The 19,457-nt window shown below is 46.2% G+C and overlaps 7 protein-coding genes and 1 non-coding gene across 8 annotated transcripts; 6 read left to right on the forward strand and 2 right to left on the reverse strand.

Annotated features, from left to right (window-relative positions):
* Positions 1-183: 183 nt before the first annotated feature.
* Positions 184-2,058, forward strand: PADG_12046 (uncharacterized protein; the record flags this gene model as incomplete). Its single annotated transcript, XM_010763332.1, has 4 exons — positions 184-361; positions 1,042-1,199; positions 1,294-1,890; positions 1,969-2,058. 4 exons carry the CDS (start codon positions 184-186, stop codon positions 2,056-2,058), a joined length of 1,023 nt encoding a protein of 340 aa, XP_010761634.1.
* Positions 2,059-2,419: 361 nt separating this feature from the next.
* PADG_06150 (uncharacterized protein) lies at positions 2,420-3,873 on the forward strand (the record flags this gene model as incomplete). The annotated part of the gene is made up of 3 exons (XM_010763246.1): positions 2,420-2,425; positions 2,486-2,821; positions 2,941-3,873. The coding sequence occupies 3 exons, from the start codon at positions 2,420-2,422 to the stop codon at positions 3,871-3,873; spliced, it is 1,275 nt and encodes a 424-aa protein (XP_010761548.1).
* Positions 3,874-4,756: 883 nt separating this feature from the next.
* Positions 4,757-5,523, forward strand: PADG_06151 (uncharacterized protein; the record flags this gene model as incomplete). Its single annotated transcript, XM_010763068.1, has 2 exons — positions 4,757-4,941; positions 5,097-5,523. The coding sequence occupies 2 exons, from the start codon at positions 4,757-4,759 to the stop codon at positions 5,521-5,523; spliced, it is 612 nt and encodes a 203-aa protein (XP_010761370.1).
* Positions 5,524-5,810: 287 nt separating this feature from the next.
* Positions 5,811-5,933, reverse strand: PADG_12047. Its single transcript has one exon. It is a non-coding gene; the product is annotated as a tRNA-Phe (tRNA).
* A 1,231-nt stretch (positions 5,934-7,164) lies between these two features.
* On the reverse strand, positions 7,165-9,068 carry PADG_06152 (uncharacterized protein; the record flags this gene model as incomplete). Its single annotated transcript, XM_010763069.1, has 3 exons — positions 7,165-7,786; positions 7,845-8,102; positions 8,185-9,068. The coding sequence occupies 3 exons, from the start codon at positions 9,066-9,068 to the stop codon at positions 7,165-7,167; spliced, it is 1,764 nt and encodes a 587-aa protein (XP_010761371.1).
* Positions 9,069-10,086: 1,018 nt separating this feature from the next.
* On the forward strand, positions 10,087-10,365 carry PADG_06153 (uncharacterized protein; the record flags this gene model as incomplete). The annotated part of the gene is made up of 1 exon (XM_010763070.1): positions 10,087-10,365. One exon carries the CDS (start codon positions 10,087-10,089, stop codon positions 10,363-10,365), a length of 279 nt encoding a protein of 92 aa, XP_010761372.1.
* Positions 10,366-14,757: 4,392 nt separating this feature from the next.
* On the forward strand, positions 14,758-17,124 carry PADG_06154 (uncharacterized protein; the record flags this gene model as incomplete). Its single annotated transcript, XM_010763247.1, has 1 exon — positions 14,758-17,124. One exon carries the CDS (start codon positions 14,758-14,760, stop codon positions 17,122-17,124), a length of 2,367 nt encoding a protein of 788 aa, XP_010761549.1.
* Positions 17,125-17,969: 845 nt separating this feature from the next.
* PADG_06155 (uncharacterized protein) lies at positions 17,970-18,980 on the forward strand (the record flags this gene model as incomplete). Its single annotated transcript, XM_010763248.1, has 1 exon — positions 17,970-18,980. The coding sequence occupies one exon, from the start codon at positions 17,970-17,972 to the stop codon at positions 18,978-18,980; it is 1,011 nt and encodes a 336-aa protein (XP_010761550.1).
* Between the last annotated feature and the right edge of the window lie 477 nt (positions 18,981-19,457).

A 19,457-nucleotide genomic window follows, 5' to 3' on the forward strand; every position in this document is an offset into this window, starting at 1 on the left:
CTCAACCACTTTCACCAATCCCCATCCCCATCTTCAGCACCAAACACCAAACACCAAACACCAAACACCAACACCAACACCAACACCAACACCAACACCAACACCAACACCAACACCTACACCTACACCAACGCCAACCAGCTCGATTCCACCCAATCGATTCCACCACTTCTTCCCCTTGCGATGGATTCCCAGCAACAACATTCCACGCCTTACCAGAGCGATGAGAGCGCTGGAGTGCAACCCTCCGTAGGCTATCCCCAAGCTTCCGCCTCTTTCTACCACGTCAGCCAGACAGGACATGCACATGTGACCTCCCCGCAACATCCCGCATCCCTGGTGCACCAACCGGCTCCTGGACGTATGTCACATAACACTAAGAATAAGAATAAGAATAAGAATAAGAATAATAATAATAATAATAATAATAATAATAGCAGCGGCTGTGGACAGGGAACGGCTGCGTTCCTGAGAGACTTCAATCTAGTTGCAGAGGCAGCAAAGAGGGCTCAGATGGCGGTGATTGCGCGAGACTTGGAGAGTGTTTCTCTCTAAACAGTCAACACACGCGTGTGCGCGCAACGTCTAAATTCTCGGAAGGATAACAATAGAGAGGTAGTTAAATCTTTTTGGAGAGCAAAAGGCTGGGGGAAAGGCCTAAAGCGGGATCGCAAGGGAGTCTGGCAATAATTGGTTTCTGTCTATATAACAGCATTACGGTTCCTCTCGTCTGCTTCGTTGCCCTCGTTTTGTTAAATCATCACCACCGCGCGCTTTGGATCAGTGGAGTGGCTGGATCAACTATAGTCCGAGCATCCCGTGGCGCCTAATCATCTTTTCTTAACTTGTTATTATCATCTGGCTAGTTATTTTTGTGTGCCGCAAAAAAGATAAACATCAAATACTAAAACATTTCTTGGGATAAATGGACAGTTAATTCTTCATATATTAGTTTACTTGTGTACCACTTTTTCTCTTTGGACACACATCGTTTCAATATGGTTATTTAAAAAATTTCTGTGGACATGAATTCAAATACAGATGCAGATGCCGATGCCGATGCCGATGCTGAATTTGGCGACATCTTCCAGGAACCAGAGGGCTTCCTCCCACCCCCCAAAGAGGCAACCTTCGAAGAATACACCATGCGCTCCGGTCAAACTATCAAACTACGGCTCGTAGGATCCCATCCACTCTGGGTAGGGATGTCCCTGAACCCTCGCTTCAACAGATCTGAAAACCGTTTCCAGTGCAACCAATGACGCTTCCCCAACTAACCGATTCCCAATGGAGGGATTCCTCCTCTGGAATGCAGGAAAAACAAGCGCATATTACCTCGAGAGCAAAGCGCGTGACTGGGTCGAAGGGAGAGATATCCTGGAATTAGGCGCTGGCGCCGGCCTGCCCAGCCTTGTCTGCGCGATCCTGGGTGCCCGCACCGCCGTCGTGACCGATTACCCTGATTGCGACCTTGTCGAGAACATGCGCATAAATGCGAAGGCTTGCGAGTCGCTGTTGTCGCTACGAGAAGGAAAGGCATCCCCGCTACATGTTGAAGGGTTTAAATGGGGTGCCGATCCGGAGACGGTTTTGCGACATCTCCCTGCGGACTCCGATTCTGGTCCCCGCGCCGCCGGTCGCGGGTTTGACCTATTGATTCTTGCAGATGTTATATACAATCACCCGCAGCATAGGGAGTTGATCGAGAGCGTAAAGCAGACGTTGAAGAGGGCGCGGCATGCATTGGCTTTTGTCGTGTTCACTCCGTATCAGCCATGGTTGTTGGAGAAGATTGTTGCCTTCTTCCCCCGCGCAGAGGAGAATGGCTTTGTGGTGACGAAAGTGTTTGAGAAACTGACGGAGAAGGCTATGTTTGAGGATGATCCTGGGGTAAGTTGCGGGGTGTTGCCTGTTGGTCTCTGGAGACCGAGGGGAGAAAATTATGCTGATGTTTATCATATATGGTAGGATGAGAGACTCCGGCGCACAGTGTTTGGATATGAGTTGAGATGGAAGGAGGAAGAGCTGGTCAATCAATCAACGACACCGCACACTTAAGATCTATGTGGTTTTATATAGAGTTACAGACATTTGTTCGTCTACGTAGTCAACCAAGGCAATCAATCCTCTTTCGCAAGGTATCAGCTCGTGTGTTGTTGAGGCCATCCGTATTATCACTCTCATTAACTTTATTGCCAAGTCTCATAGTCAAATCAGGTGTCGTTTTGATACCATAATTGAGTTCTGTTATTTAGTTCTGACGTTGTAGTCAATAGATTTATAAGTTAACCCCCGTGGGGAGCGGCACAATGTTTTAAATATATTCAACTGCCCAGCCCAAAAAATAAACTTACTCAACCAGCAAAGCCACCACCACTCGATTTAAACCCACTTTCAAGAACTCATCAAAGACGTCACAATGCCAGTAAGTCCACGCCCATCTCCCATGGAAATATCCATTATGTACTCTAAGAATCCCATCTAGCTTATAATCCTCACCGGGTATCCTTGCTCCGGCCTCACGTACCGCGCCAACCAAATCTCCACCCTCCTCTCGTCGATCCAAGACTCCCTTACCGACACAACCACCTCCAAAGGCCGATATAAATTTCACACTGTCAACTCACATGATGCGTCGCATCCGCGAATGGTATATGATGCTGCGAGGTCAGAAAAGGAAGCTCGAGCGGTGGTATATGGGCGGGTCAAGAGAGCGCTGGGCAAGGATACGTTCGTGATCGTGGACGGTCTGAATTATATTAAGGGATGGAGGTACCAGCTCTGGTGCGAGAGTAAGGCCGCGGGGACGACATGTTGTGTGGTATGTACACCTTTGATATCCGGTCGCATTGATTGCCTACTGCGACAGGTGAGATGGTGTTTGTGTCAGGTATATGATAGCTGGATAATCCTTTCTGATCATACCGTTTGATACTTAAGGTTCATGTTGGAACACCGATTGAGCAGTGCATCGCGAATAACGAAGCTCGCATACGGAAGCGGGAACGAAAGGAAAAGGGTGGGGAGGGAGAGGTCGGGAAAAGGAGAGAAGACACAAGCAACAACTCTCGAGCAGAGACGGAGAGCGAAATCCCAAATGACGATGAGGAACCATACGCCCCCGAACTTCTCCAAAACCTCATATTCCGCTACGAAGAGCCTTCGACTCATAGCCGCTGGGACAAGCCACTGTTCACCGTACCGTGGAGTGACCCGACACCCCCCGCAGCAGACATATGGACGGCATTAACAGGAATACCCATTCCCAAACCACAATCCGCAACCGACAACAACGCTACCCTCTTCACATCCAGCACAACCTCTTCCCAACCCTCCAAGAAGATCTCCTCAACGACGACGACGACAACAACAACAACAACAACAGGGACCAGCACCCGTGCATCCCTCCCACGCCCAGAAATAGTCCCCCACCAAGCAACCATCCAACCAGCCACCGCTGACCCCAGCGCCCTCCATGCTCTCGAAAAGCGCACGTCGGAAATAATATCCGCCCTCCGTACCTTCTCGCTGGAAAACCCTTCTGCCGCCGAAGCCACTGCAACCAAGGTCTCCACGGACAACGACACCTCTCCCTCGCTTGGCTCCGGAATATCCATCTCCGTCCCAGGAGCTGAAGCGAAGGTGTTTATCCCAGCCACGGCGCTTGCGTCGACGCCAACGGACGAACTGGCTGGCGCGGGGGGCCTGCTTGCGCTCCCTCGCTTGCAGCGGCTGCGGAGACAGTGGGTTGGGATGAACCGGGCGTATCTGAGCCAGGGGCATGCTAGGGGTCAGAAGGGGTTAGGCGTGGATCAGGCGGGGGATGCTTTTGTGAGGTTTTTGAACGCGGAGTTCAAGGGGGTGGTGGGTTGAGATTGTTTGTTTATTTATTTATTTCTACTTTTATTCTTTTTCTTTTCTTTCTTTCTGGATACTCAGGGATATGCGACGAATGATAAAACGAGGTTTTAGAATTGGATTGTGATAGATTACACCTACTACCTATATACATCTACATATCTGATCATGCTGTATAAGGGTGGGAACAGATAACACTGGACGGACCAGTTTGATATAGCAATCGAATGTATGTATGTATGTATGTAGCTAAATTCGACACTGCAAAGGCCCTTACAATGCCGTGATAACATTCCTGCGATTCTCATGAGTTGGAGCATCTGCCCCTCCGTACCCTTGCACACAACATTCACCGCTAATGGCGGAATACCTCTCCTTTTTTTTTTTTTTTTTTTTTTCAATATCAATCCGCCTTGTCACCCATCTTGAGCGGCCTAATGAGCGATCGACATCACCAAGCAGCAAGGGGGGCAGTGGGCAGTGGGCGTAGTTGGCAGCCCGTTGTTTGACTGAAGTTTCAACTTCATTTACAACATGTACAGCAAGAATCACTTGCAACACCGAGTTTACTCGGGAGGTCACCGGCTCGATCCCCGGCCTTGCCCCCATACATGAGAAATTTCCCAGCAGTTCCGTCCCTTCTTCCGCCCCCCTTTGTGTAGTGTTTGCGCGGCGGACCCCCCCCCCCCCCGAAAAAAAAAAAAAAAAAAACGAGACAAATGTTTGAGAAATGGGGACCGGTGGAGCGAGTGTGAAAATACCACTATGTCTGTCTGTCATTCGTGTGGATCTGTCGCCAATGGGCACGCATCCGAAAATTTCCCCTATTTTTCTGGCCTGATATGCTTTTGCCCTCGGGCGCTTTTTGTTTCCTTCATGGTTTGAGCTTGGGTTCCAAATGCCCTTTTCGGCGTCTCCCGGGTATGGATATTTTTCTCAATACCAGCCCGTCGTATCGCTAGATGGGTCAAAACGTCTGGGAGGAGCAGCGTTGCTGAACCACTTTTCGAACCATTCGGCAGAAACACCACGGGGAGCTGACATTTCGGCAAAAATGCATTCTCAATGCATCTCATGTTGCCAGTAAGACCTGCACCCTTTTGACTTGGAGGGGTACAAGTGGGGAACTTGACGTTTTAAACAGAATAGCTCACCACGTTCTTGAGATCAGAATAGCATTTAGAGCTGTTATTCACAGCAAGAGAATATCCTCCTGCTTAGAATTTGCAGTATTGCAGAAAGACACCAAAACCTGGCAGGCAACATCAAGGATGGCCAGCAGCCCTAATCGAGCCAGATGCAACTGTAACCAAGTCCTTAGACTCCATCGGAAAGCCTGGAGGAAGCCATTATCAGAGGCTATATGTGTGGGTGAGAAGGTCAACCTGGCGCCAAAAGCACCTCACGGTGAAGCTCGATTTGCAGCATGTGTTTATTCGCAAGTATCACGACTGGCTTTTCCCCAAGGACAAGCAAGGAAGAGCACATCGACGTACGTTAAAACAGAAGAAAAAAAAGACACAAATCACGTCAGTAGTTAACCTCGTCGGCTTCTTGTACGAGCTGCCTCCTATTTGCCTCCAACAAGAACAAATGAATAGATGCAAAAAAGGCTGCCAACTCAACTGCCAGGAGCAGCAGGGTCCTGGAGTCGAAAAGTTCTAAAAACCCAGCTCTATCACTCCGCAGCACGCACGCACTGGGGATAGATGTAAATTACTTCATATAAGGATCGCGAAGACCATTCGTCAGGTGATACACAAGACGGATACTATGACGGGTAACACGTTCGAAAACATGTGGTACGATAAACAATGCCAGTATTAAAAAAAAAAAAAATAAAAAATAAAAAAATAAAAAATTGGTTGAACAAGGAAAAAGGAAAAAAAGAAGTCAAAATTAAGACTTTATAGACCGAAATTGGGATTTCGGGATTTCGAGATTTCGAAATATGGGGCAAACCGGGATCGAACCGGTGACCTTCTGATTACTAACTGGAATTGGCTGGGCCGAATCCTGTCGTGGTGAAGTTTTTATACTTCAGTCAAACGCGCTCCCAACTACGCCATTGCCCCGGGCGAGTTACGGGGAGAGGGTCCTGCTCCCACCTCAGATACCTCGGGATCGAGATGCAGATGGGTGTGGGTTTTGGTAACAGTCGTAACATTATAACTATTAACTATCTATTTACAGAGCTTCGACATAAAAGTCCGTAGATAATAGGTCACAAAGGAAATGACCAGTCGAACGGATTTATATGAAGTATCACCGGTCTAAAAGGGAAAAGAAACTTCCATTTGTGTTTTTTTATGTTATAGTAACCACAAGAGAGCAACAACGGAGAAACAAAACTTTATATCTGTCTTGGTTCTTCAGTTCTGTGCCGTAAAAGAGGATCGACTGGCCGTTATAAGTCATTCGTCATAATCGTCGTAGACAAGAAAAGGGGGGCAGGGAAGGGGAAAGGATAAATAACACAGACAACCCAAAAGAGAGCTAAAAAGGAAGAGTAAAGGAAAACATACAACAGAGGCCACATAGATCCCCATTCAAGCCACATAAAAAGTAAAATCGTCCATTGAAAGTTGTTGTTCCTTGGCCAGTTCGAATGGCTCGCCCGATGTTCTAAGAGGCCCGGCACGCAGAGAGAATATATCTAAATAGTAAATACAAACAAATCCAAACCCAGTGTGTCATAACAGAACCCGATGTTCAAGGGACTGTTGTATATATATATATATATATATATATATATATATATCTGTGTGTATGTGTGTGTAGGGCAACAAATATATCAAACAAATATCACGAATAAAATCAACAAACGAAGAGAACTTCCGAGAGACAAAACATACAGATAAAGCAACATGTGAAAAGCAAGAGTCAAAAAGTGAAAAGCGAATATGCAGGTATCCACCCCAAATCATCGCAAAATGAAAAGGCTAGTTCCAATCCATAGGCGTTACGGCCCCACTTGCGGTTTCTTGTCGGGAGGAAGCGCATGAGGAGCTAGAAGATCCATGTCGAGAGTAAAGTTGTAGAAGATTGGACTCATCTAAAGAAAGGCCTTGGAGGGTATCTCACGCTAACAGACATGTCTATACTCTTTATCCCGGGAAATAAACTCTCATGTAATGGCGACCGACCAATCCTTCTATATCAAGTACTGTCATAAGGCGAAAGCAAATCAACAATAAACAACAAGGTAGAAGAGCAGTTCCAAAAATCCGGAGACACGGTTAAGGAAAACTGAAATGCGTCATATGGAATAGAGAGAAGCCTGTCAGTGTCAACTTTTCTATCTTCTCATCGAGAGTATCCCGATGATCGCTCAGTCGCAGCTTGGCTAGCGCGAATGCAGCGGTAATTAAGGGCAAGAGTGTGGAGCTCCTGCAAACTGGCATTTGCCTTGTCATGCAGACTCGGGTTCTGGGGGTTGATGTTGTTCAAATCCTCTCGTAGCCGCAGAAGGCAGTTGTAGTAGTTTCGCTCGGCATTTTGGAGTTGCTGTCCCTGTTGAGCCTGTGTTTGCGCTGCCTTTGCGGAAGCCGTTGGTTGTGACGGAGTGGATCGAACTTTCTTCATGGTCGTGGCTTTGGCTCCTTTTCTTTTGCGGGCTGCAGAATCCTTCTTCTTGGATGGTTGGCCAACCACTGGGGCCTCTTCTGTTGAATTAGCCCTCTCAGATGAAGTATAATCATGCACTCGCTTCATGTGATCATGGAGATTCCAGCGGCGGGGGAATCCGTTTCCGGGAACAGAGCGCTCGCAGGTTGCGAAGCGGCAGAGATGGGGATTCTCTCCATGGCCATGCATTCCGTGTGCTTCCCGTTCATGGCGGAAGAGGCAAGCATTTGAGGAGAAATGGGCATCCACACATTGGTTAACTTTACACCGGTATGGCTTCAGGTGAGAATCAACGTATTTACTGAGAGAAACATATTAGTGATGAGTTCTCGAGCAAAGGAAATGTGGGGGGAATTTACTGATAAGCGCATTTTTGGGTGGTTGGTGGATGAGTGCAGGGCTTCTCATCATTTTCAAAAGGGCAGTGGTATTTTCCATCAGCTTGTGTTGACATGGAATAAAACGGGTGATCCCTAGGGCCCCTGGCATCCTGGCCGTCATTATATCTTTGATTTTGTCCCATGGAGAGAGAAAACAAAATTTGTTCCGTCTTCCTTGGCCGGGAACCTGCAGCGGATAGCAGCGGTCGTTGGCTTTGCTTTGAAGCCCTAATGGTTCTAAGTAGAGTGGTCAGTTAGCCTCACAAGGTTCTGATATAAATTTTGGTGATTTGACAAGAACGCAAATGGTTTGTCTTACCTGTTCGGGTCCTGTTTGCTGGGGGGTGTGAAACGGTAGAGAGGGTCTCCAAGATTGAAACTTTTAGGAGAAACGGAACTTGACATATCGACAAACATGCCATCCTCTTCTTGTCCGGGAAATGGAGGATAGCTTGTCTGTGAACATGTTGAGGACACAGAGGTATCATTGCTTCCATCGGTCAAAGGTGGGGTAATAGGAGCGTGACCGAAAAGATCTGACACTTGGCTCGTAGATCCCACAGAAAAAGTATCTGAATCTATTGGCAACTGGTCGTATGGTCGTGCACCAGTAAACATTTCGGTATCTTCCATTTCAACGGATCCAAGTCGCAGCTGCTTCGAGTCTTCCTGGTTACAGCCATGGGTATTTGGCTGAGATACATCATTCTCAAATGGCAAAACAAAGACGGACTGGTATCCTTGCAGACTGCTAAATGTCAATTGTGGACTGTTTCCTGATTCTGTCGTATCTTGCATATTATGGATATCTGAAAGTGAGGAATAACTGGCAGTGTGGTGGTCCAAAGAGCTGACATGACCTGACATCACAGGATGACGAAAGGAAGAAAATGGAAAACCCTGGGAATTGGAGATGTCTGGTTCTGTTACTGACATTGAGCCAGTTTCAAACGATTCATCTGTGGTATCGCTCGTAGTGCTAGAACTAGAGCTCATATATGTCCATTGGTTGACATCAGGCAGATTGTTGGAAGCACAGAATGGAGAGAAAGAAAATGCATCCTGGGAATGGAAGTCATTATCCTGGGTGATAGCAGAGGTTGACTGGGAGCAACCTTGTCCTGTGGATTGTTTTGGAAGATATTGAGCCTTCATTTTGAGAGAAGATCCTTTTGGCATCGAAACCCTTGGAGGGTTGGTCATTGTTTTTGTTGACATGACAAGCTCTAGGTCTCAAGAACTACAACACACACAAGTCAGTATTTCCGTCATTTCAAATCCCTGAAACTCCACGTTAATGAGAGAGAACGCCAAAGAAAAGTTGAAAAACGAAAGAAAAGGTCGCAATCCAAGAGCCAAGATCGAGAGTGGCCTGAGAAGTTGTTAGCGTAAAGTTCACGAGATTATATTCTTGAATAACCTAAACCCACCAGTCACATATTGGTATGATTTTTTACCAGCTCCAAGAATATCCGACGACATGATGATTGGATTTGCTGCCTGTGGTAAGATCAAGAGCGTATACTTGGTAATCGGGTCCTCTTGTTGTGGCCAGGGTAATCCGGAATGGAAGTTGTCATTTTATAAAAATCCTAGGACAAAAAAACAAAACTATTTACGCACAGAGAGAGAGAAAAAAAAAGACATATGAAAACACCAGGAATAAGGAGCATCATGGAAGTATTTTTGGACTGATTCCCAAGTAGATAGCTTCAATGTTCATTACAGCGGACATCCTGCATCCATGGCTTAACAGTCCAGGCAAATTTGTTGGGAAAGTAATCTGGTTCATTATGTTGCTCTTGATTCCAGGTGCAAGCACATCCGCGAGCGACGGTGAGCTGCGAGCAGTAGCACCAGGCAAAGAGAAATCCAGGAAGACACCGGGTGGCATAACATTTGAGAACCAGTAGACAAGGAGACAGTGTCAGACATAGCGGTTAGGGAACTGGAAGGTTAACCTCAGGCCAGATGATTCATTATACCTACTAACCAAGCCTGGATGTTCGGCATTGAATAAAAGTTTGCTTCTCTTCTCGAAACACACACGTGGCTGACAGTCTATGGCATAAATCTTTCGAAATTTACCGGCAAGCTGACAGCTGCAGACGCGTTATATTTCAAAATAAGAGGGTATCTGCCAATGGGAAGGTTCATCATGACTCCACATAAGGAATGCAGCATTATGCACCCTTAGGTGTACCAACATACACCCCCAGCGATGGCTATCGCCGGGATACATGAAGGTTTCGGGCCTCAAAAGGCACCAGAATATTTCTCCAGTAAGATATCCAGAACAAAGGCACTCAAAGAGCAACGGGCAAAAATCTCCAGGTTTCTCAAGAACGTCCGCATGGATGTGGCCTCCCATAGAGGAAGAGAAGAAAAAAAAAACGGCAAGGAAAACAATATTTTGGATACAGGACCAGAGAGAGCAAGGAAACTAAGGGGCACATTAAGGAAAAATAATGGGGACTACCTGATGAGTTCGGATGGATAGACGCTGGTGTCTCTGAATTATAACTGTTCCTCAAGCACGAGTCGATAAGTTGGATCAATTTTAAACAAAAAAGAAAAAATTTATAAAAAGAGTCCTTGTCCTATGTGGATTGAATTCCAGGAAATGTATCCAGATGTGTTTTCTCTGAAAATGGCGTCCAAGTAGCAGGAGAAAAAGATATGAAATAATGCACTATCAAGGTTCTGGAATTTGCACCGAGACGAACGGCAAGAAGCAGTGACGTTGGAGTGGAAGAGGGTTAAGAAATGGAGCATTAAAAGGAGCATCAAGCCAGTAGAGGAAGGCTGGAAGCGAAGTAGATCAGTTAGGCAGAAGCTGTTTGGATAGGAAGAGAAATTGTATGCAAGATGAAAGAGCAGAAAAAATATATTCAGAAGCAGGTCAAAACGGGAGCGAAAGGGGATTTGATCTGGCTTTAACACGTCTGCTTGGTGGGTTGAACCAGCTTAACAGTCTAGCCTTGCACTGCAGAACCCTTGCGGGCAGTGTGAGAACTGTGGAATACGGACGCGGGGCAATGGAACAGCCAGCTCATACCATGCATGATACCTCGCCAAGTTTGCCCGACTTGCTCGAGCGACTGGAAATGACTGGCTGTTGTTTGCTGAACATTTTAGCGGCGGCTGCACCAGCATAGTTCCGGCGCGAGATGATGTCTGCTCTGGGCCTTTGTTCACCTATCGCAGTCCACTAGGACTGACGTGGCATTGGACGCGCCGCACATCTGTTGCAGAATCTCGTGCGATATTAGCAGTGAACATGGCGGGTCATATTGGCAATCAATATAGCGGTGAACGATCCCACAATCGCGGAATCCGATTTGACCTAAGGTGCGTTGCCCTTGAGTTCGTTCTGCAAGTGTGCATTTACAAATCACACATCGCTGAGCTGTTCTGCTGAGTTGATAGGTATGCCGGAACCCTCAGGCTGGCGAATCTTACAGCAAAACAAGGGATGTAAGTGCATCTTGAAGTCCAAGCACAAGACAATGAAGGATGGATGAGCGGGATCCAAATTAAGCTACGGAAGAACGTCCTTACTATTCCAAAAATATAATTAAGGATAGAAATTAAAAAATAGACTGATAAAATAAAATTGTATTGTTCTGTCCATTTAACCTCAATTCTTACGCCTGGAGAAGTGGTTCAAAGACATCTTCCGATTGGAAGCCGATATGACGAACGAAGATGGGTCAGCAAACCTCTTTCGCCTGCTGTGAGGTCATTCAGCACTGGCTGGTTTCACGCGGGAGGGTTGGGCAGCAGTGCAGTAGTGCATCTTTGCATCAAATCTAGAATGACCAGCCAAAGAGCACTGCTTGACCACGAAGTCAGCCATGGAAGGAGATTGGTGATGAAAAAAAAAAAAATCATGCAGAAAATGAATAATTGAGAGTTCAGAAAGGATGAAAGATGGTAAGGTTTGTCGTTCAATATCCGGAGACCTTCAGTTGAACTATGCTTAAAACTTGGGAATCATCATAAAGATAGGTGCTTGTATTTCAGGAAATAAAAAATCATCAAGGATACATGCCTTACAGCCTCAATATGCAGGCAACGTATGTGAGTGACGGATTCGTAGGGAAATCCATCGTTGGGACGAAGGCACCATCATCCTAAGCTGCATACTGTGTCGGGGTCCCCATATCATATCCCCCATTCAGCGGAACGGTAGCAGATTCATGATGAGCAACCTCCAACTTTGTCCAATCATCATTATCAACTTTTGCGTAGTCAAATGTGTGTTGGATGGAAAAAGTTGAAGAAATTGAAGGAGACCGATTTTATTCTTGAAAGAATCCGGTTCTGGAAAATTAAGCGAGTTGACTAGCGTTTCCGCTTTCTTCGGATTAAATTGACTTCCGTGAGGATCGTAAATTATCACTGACCGAAACGACCCAACCTCAACATGCCGATAAACTGGCGGTTAACATGGACCTGGGAAATCGATCATAAACAGTGTTGTTTTTTTATTTGACGGCAAAGAAAGCGGTATTGTGGTTATCGTCTCATGTAGCAGTTAGCTGCTGGCCAGCCAACTCCGCCCAAAATTATGGGGTCTACGGAGTTCAATAGTTAACTCAAAAGGACAGTCCGAGCCCTCTACATCCCACACATAAACGAGAATGTTCAATGCTTCTAGGTTATTTCGATTTTGTCTTTGTGCCCTGTAGCCCAATCCTTGACTGCGTCAAATTTTCTGCGATCTTGCCTTGCATCAAATTGGGCATTGGATGACTGACTCTTCCCCTCAGATGCGAACGTGGGGTCAGCAAATGACGACCCATATCAGTACGGTATTCTTTGGGAAATTTTTATTTCATGTGATAAGCCTCCTTTGGCTATGCGATTTTTGGTTAAAGACGGAGACGACTGAGTTCAACAAAGAGAACCATGACATCATATCCATGCTTTTGATGGGGGCTGCTGTGGGCATATCAGCCGGGAATATCGGTATACTGGGAGGAATTAGTCTAACTGATCATCGTGAAGTGTGGGGAAAACTACCAAGCAGTTGACGGAATGCAGCCTCTAGACAAAAAACTGATCTCCCTGTGTCGGTGTTTTGGACGGTTTCTCGTATCGATGTTTTTTGAAGTTTCTTGATATCGCCATAGAAAGGGGATGGTCATAAGACTTTACTAACCTTGTCTCCTCGTTGTCTCTGGAGGACGCATTACATACCCTCCTGCCAATCTCTCCATAGACTGAACTATCAATCTCAAATTGCGGTGCCTTTTTGAGTTGGTTCGTGACGCCGAAGCTTTTGCCGCAAATCGTAGATATCCTATTAACCACTGCACAATAATTAGGTTAGTATACTTAGAAGAGGCAAAATATGCTTCCTTGTAGCCTGGCGGTCGTTTGAATGGAAGTCCACCGGCAGGAGATTTTAAAGTTCCCAGAATAAGGTGGGCAAAGGCTTTAGACCCTATTAAATGCAACCTTTACACCATCGACCCTTGGATTTCAGCGTCGCTACCTCTTATCTGGAAGCTCGTTCCATTTTGAATATAAACTGCGGAATCAATTCATGACGACATTTTATTGTTTTCCAATTTCTCTTCGCTGGTCCAGGCGGACATATTGTTCCCAATACGAAACGGAGAGAGGATCTAGGATCATCACTTCATTGGGAGACTCGGTTTCACGATTCTGAAATCCTCTTGCAACCTCAAGGCATTACTTTTTGCCTTAAGATCTTATCCGAGAACTAACTAAGCGTTCTTGGTTCCCGTAGAATTCGATCGATGGCACGAAAGCTTAGTTGCGATTTAGTCAATCGAAGCTGGCAGGGACCAATTATAAAGTTAAGCTTAAAATATAGTGCCCCACATTTAGGCTGTTTCGAGGTTACGTTGCGAAGGTAGACTCTTTTTCTCATTAGCAATGTGTATTTCATCCCTTCTTTGGGGGACCTGCTTGTGCTCTCTGTTCGGGGCATGGGATCAGCCAATAAATTATTGAAAAGTTCTGATTCATGTCTATGACCTCAGAAAGGCCTTGGGTCAAATCGGACCCGGCAAACCACACACTTCAAGGCTTGAAACCTGTGATTATTTTCCTATACATCGTCGAATTCCTATTAACACTCTTTACGTTTCTCAACTGCTTGCCATGGAATTTCCATTTACGAGGCCTTTGCTCTCTTGTCTTCGGATTCTGGTAATGTTTAGATCTTATTTGCTTTCTTTTTGTGTTGGCATCTTATGATCTTCTGCGCTCTTAATACTCGTACCATTTGATGTCTTCAGTCTAAGCTTTTAATAAATGAAAGCTTTACGCAGATTAAAACAATCCCATTCTAGCCAACTTTTGAAACAAATCGCTGGGTAACTGCCCAAAGGTGGATGGGAGAAAACAACTTTTGAAAGCAAACTTGTTATCACATCCAGTTTCAAAAAGTGTTCTCCCCGTGTCTCCTTCTTTCTCTCTCTTCTTCCATCTCAACAACCTCTCATCTACGGTGCGAAATGTGGAATTCATCTGTATATGTGTACTTTAGGATGCCCATAGCTTGCACATATCCATAGCCAGAGTCGCCGAGGATTCCCGGCTGATTTCCCACAAGGGACGTTGGGTAACTACAGTTCCAGGGCTCCTCTGCGGCTGCCGGACAGAGGACCAAACCTTATTCCAACCTCTGCCTGTTAACAGGCTCATCGTCATCCATCTCTAATCTTCCTCAGCTTGCTGCAACGTCGTCCAACACTCTGTTGGCTGGAAACGAAGCTTGCCTTCGAAGCTGTGTCTGTTGAGGAATATAAATATTGTCGAAACGTTGTTGTTCTGTGAAATAGTCTCAGTTCTGGCCACTTCTCATACGGAGGAATTTATATTTGAGCTTGAATATTTGTGGGATACTGGTGTAATGAACTGGACGGGAGGCCGCCTGCAACGGCACTCCCACAAAAGCCATAAATTTCTAAAGACTATTCAGAAGCAATATTTTGCAAAAGCCAGACTGAAGGCCCAGAAAAGACTGAGCAATGGACCATCTACACCCCCTGCTGGATCGTTGCTATCACGGCACCTGCATGGGAGGGTATCCCCGCAACAAATGAGAGAAAGATTCAACCGTTATAAAGCACACGAAAGTCGACACCTTATATGTAAGGGCAAAAACGTGTCTTCGCACCATCACCATTCAAACGAGACAATATTTTCTCCATCAAATCCATCCCTCGATCAGAGCCATGGCTCGCAAACCAGCAGGCTCCAAAATTCTAGCTTGAATGCTCCAGCTCAATATCCACAATTAAACGACCCTTTCTCGCTACAGCAGCACAGGAAGCTCCAGGCTGAAACTCCAGAGGCACAAAGTTTTGAAGACCTTCGACAAAAGCTGCTAAAAAGAAAGGATTGGGTTAATTTATCCATTGCCCGACCACTCAGAATAAGCCGGTTCCTCAAGAGCAACAGACATGTTGAAAACTTGGCAAAAAGACGCCATCGCGTCCAGCAGGAAATGGATGATCATATACTAAACCAAGACGCAGAGTCGGATGCGGACATTGAAGCAGGAACGATGCTCGACTCTCCTAGCAATTGTCTGGACTGCAACGGCCTGGACATGGACTTCTCGGACAGACCCAATTCAAACAGCGACGTTATCCATGCTAATACTCATGGTATACCAACTTCAACTTACAATCTAGGGATCAACGGTAAAAACATTTCACAACTAAAGTTGGGACTGGAAATGGAGATGTTGAGAGCAAAGGGGCTCGACTCACAGAAACTTTATCCTGAGAGAAGCTCGCCTACAAACGGCGTTTCATATGAGCCATACCGAAGAGGAAGCGTAGATGTTGAACTCCCGATCATGTTTGAGACATCTAGGCGTCATATGTTTCTGGATCACCAAAAGCATAATCCTTCCAGTCTAAGGCCCCCCCTTCCGGCTGGCCCTAGCGATTGCCGACGATGTAGCTCGGCGGCGGTGCATTGTCACACTAGAGAGGATATCTTTATTGGCCACCTATCCAATTATGGGTCTGTCCTTAAAAGCGACTCGCACTCTCAAAGCCAAGATCCGTCAGAATCAATGCTTCTCGATAACGAGGAAATCTATATCAGTACGCCAATAGAAACGGAATTGAGGAATAACAAACAGCATCGCCCCCAGGCTACCTCATCTAATGGCGATAGGGGTTCGACCCTCCACCAAGGACAGTACAGCAGTCCGCCCATGTCGGATATCCAAAGTCATTCAAGCACTTTTAATCAGCTAGACGTCGATCAGTCATCTTCGTCAGTAGGACAATTGGGTAGCCTCAATAACACGGAAGCTGTGGACACTCGAAAGCACAGGAGTACCCGGGTTAGATCCCCAAATGCCCCGAAAAACCCGAATCCACCGCGGAATCAAACTGCGGTGCCAGCAAACCACCCTCGACTCCCCTCTCCAGAGTTGCAAATGCAATACTGCATGCATCCTGAAAGGTTCCCAGATGACAGCCTAAGATACCACGTTCCAAATCCCTACAGCAGCTCTAATACATCTGCTGTTTCTGATTCCGATTCCTTTGACGACCAGTCAGAGTTGCGTATCAGAAGAGACCCAAGCTTTGTGCTCAACCACTCAACGAGGGAGAAGAGTACGCCTGCCAGCTTGGGATCACAGGATTTTCTTTCGTCACCTAATCGACGTGAGGGCACAGAGCGTGGCAGCTCCCCCAAGGATAAACATGGTATTACGGGCCACTATCAATGTTCTTCAACACCCCCGACAAGATTGGGCTCAAAAAATTCCGCTGAACCGGAAGCTCCCGCTGTAAAGCCTCAAGGAAATCGTGACCTTAATGCAGCAAGGGACACCTACGCAGATGATTATTTATGGAAACGATTCATATTTGGATCGGTCTTGGGTAATAGCCAACAGACCAGCGGTTACTCCAAACTTCCGTCCCCAGCACGCGTCGAGGCCAGCGAGCGAGCTATTGCCGATGGTCCTGCCTATATAAGGAGTCTGTCTGAGCCCAATGAATCTTGCAACGAAACACTCTCTCATATAGAAGCCACGCACTCGATGTTCGTCCTCGACTCTGCAAATTCGAATGATCAAGGGATAGAATCAGATTCGTCTGGATGTGAAGTTTCTTGCCAAGACGTGGTGGTAGGGATCACTTGGAACCGTTTTTCACATCAGAGCAATTGTTCTGAATATGGTGATATCATTAATGGACCACTGGCTTCTCAAGAAGTGGTCGATGATAATGAGAATCTGAGAATCTGAGGAGCAACGAATAAAGGGAAGAAACTGAGAGTTTGCAGGTAGCCAATAGCAGTTTCCAAAAGCACGACTAGCAGGATACATTAGGCTTAGACGTTGCCGATAACTCTGCGCCTCACTTCCTCGAACTAGATGGCCCGTCGTCTCTGAGAAGGTTAATTGACTTCGGATGAGGAGCAATCATATTACTGGTGCTGGCGTTAGATGAAGTGACCAGATGGAAGAGATATTAAAAACTGGAAGCCTATTCTATCATAATTCGATATTGGGGATGTTGAAGTAATTAACATAGGCATATATAAATAGTGAGGTTATGTCATTACATTGAATTGTTTCTTCAATCCTTGTTCATGACTTTGCGCAAAAGGTAGGTAACTAATTAACTAAGAGCCGAGGAATTGCTGGACTAGTTAACTAGTTAGTCACACTTAATGCAACATCTCCATGTGACTTGGGAAATTTAAGGTGGAGCTTCCATATATCTACCTTTTGTCTCGATATGATCGTTTGAATCGGCTTTTACAAGTAATGAATGCTTTAGTTTTGCATCAGTATTTCATTGCCATCGGGGCTAGCTCCTGCCGCGAAAATCAACTACTTCGGGCGCTTGGCCCCTTCCCCAGGCAGCTTCGTTCGGCGGCTGCTTACACATCTCTTTCGTAAACAACCTCCAAAACTTCGTACTTCGTACTTAACCAAACTCCTAATAAACATCCAACCTCCAACTTCAACAAACATCGTCATCAATTCCCTATACTAACATACCGGTCCCTAGATCTTAAAACTCCGAGAAATTCAGATATATATATATATATATATATATATTTATACTGCATTCTCTGGAAGGGATGCTTTCCGTCGTATCATTACTCATACTACCCCTCCTCAGCCTCGCCCTACACGCCTCCGCCCTCCCTCGAATCCAACAAGAACAGCCTATTCTCTCTGAAATAGGACCCCTCCCTCTCGTAATATGGCATGGCCTAGGCGATGATTATGGCAACGATGGCCTCAAGCACGTAGCTAGTCTTGCTGAAGATGTCGTTCCGGGCACCTACGTCTACATCGTCACCCTTGGCAACTCGCCTACGGCGGACCGCGAAGCCACCTTCTTTGGCAACATCACCACTCAGTTGCATGAGATCTGCGAAAGTATAGGCAAAGACAAGATCCTCAGCACCGCACCGGCCATCAATGCCCTGGGATTCTCACAGGGTGGCCAATTCCTCCGCGGATACATCGAGCGCTGTAACTCGCCCCCAGTCCGCAACTTCGTCACTTTCGGGAGCCAGCACAACGGCATTTCCAGCTTTCAGTCCTGCAACACCACTGGTGATTGGATATGTAAGGGTGTAGAGGCGTTGTTGCGATTGGGCAGGTGGTCCAGCTTCGTCCAGTCAAGACTCGTGCCTGCGCAATACTTCCGGAATCCAGAAGAAATGGACGACTACCTAGCCTACAGCAACTTCCTGGCGGATATCAACAACGAACGGTCCGTGAAGAACAAAACGTACAAGGAGAATTTGGCCAAGTTGAATAAGTTTGCAATGTACATGTTTGAGAACGATACGACAATGGTGCCGAAGGAGTCCGCGCATTTCTCTGAGGTTAATACAACAGATGGCACGGTCACGCCGTTGAAGAGTAGAGTGTTGTATCAGGAGGATTGGATTGGCTTGAAGGAGTTAGATGAGCAGGGGAAGCTCGATTTTAGGACCATCTCTGGTCAACACATGCAATTTTCGGACCAGACACTGCGTGAGGTTTTACAGGAGTATTTTGGGCCTATTGAGCTGGGAGGTGAGGTCGACGCGGTGTGGACCGATCTGGAGGTGCAGGCTGTTCTTTTGGATGAATGAGGTTGCGGGATTGTTGGCGTCAACTAAGTAAGGGATGGGCGGGATTACGGTTAGCTGGAGTTCTTGGGTTCTCTGTTGTTTATAAGTGTATAGTTTTGATTTTGATTTGGTTACTTTTGCTTTTCGGAGATCTCTGAGCAGACTGCCAGTCTCATAAATTGGGGTCTCATGCCCTCACTACAATAATGTCCCATCTCCCAAGCTCATTCCATTCATAGATGCTTTAACGTAAAACCAGAATGACGGTATGGTGCCTTAGAACGACGATAAATACTTTTATTGGGCCAGGGACCCACTGATAGATGTAAACTTTTCATTTGCTCCCTCTCAGTCCGTTTCTTCCAACTGCCGTGTCGAACTTTAAAACATTTAATTCTTGTAGTTCAATACTCCAGCAAGAGAAGTATATCATCATCTTTGACATGCAGCCAAGTTCCTATTCCGCTCCTTGATAATCTAGGCATCATAAATCTTAGC

Source organism: Paracoccidioides brasiliensis, assembly GCF_000150735.1.
Source record: "Paracoccidioides brasiliensis Pb18 unplaced genomic scaffold supercont2.7, whole genome shotgun sequence".
In the NCBI taxonomy this organism is placed as follows: domain Eukaryota; kingdom Fungi; phylum Ascomycota; class Eurotiomycetes; order Onygenales; family Ajellomycetaceae; genus Paracoccidioides; species Paracoccidioides brasiliensis.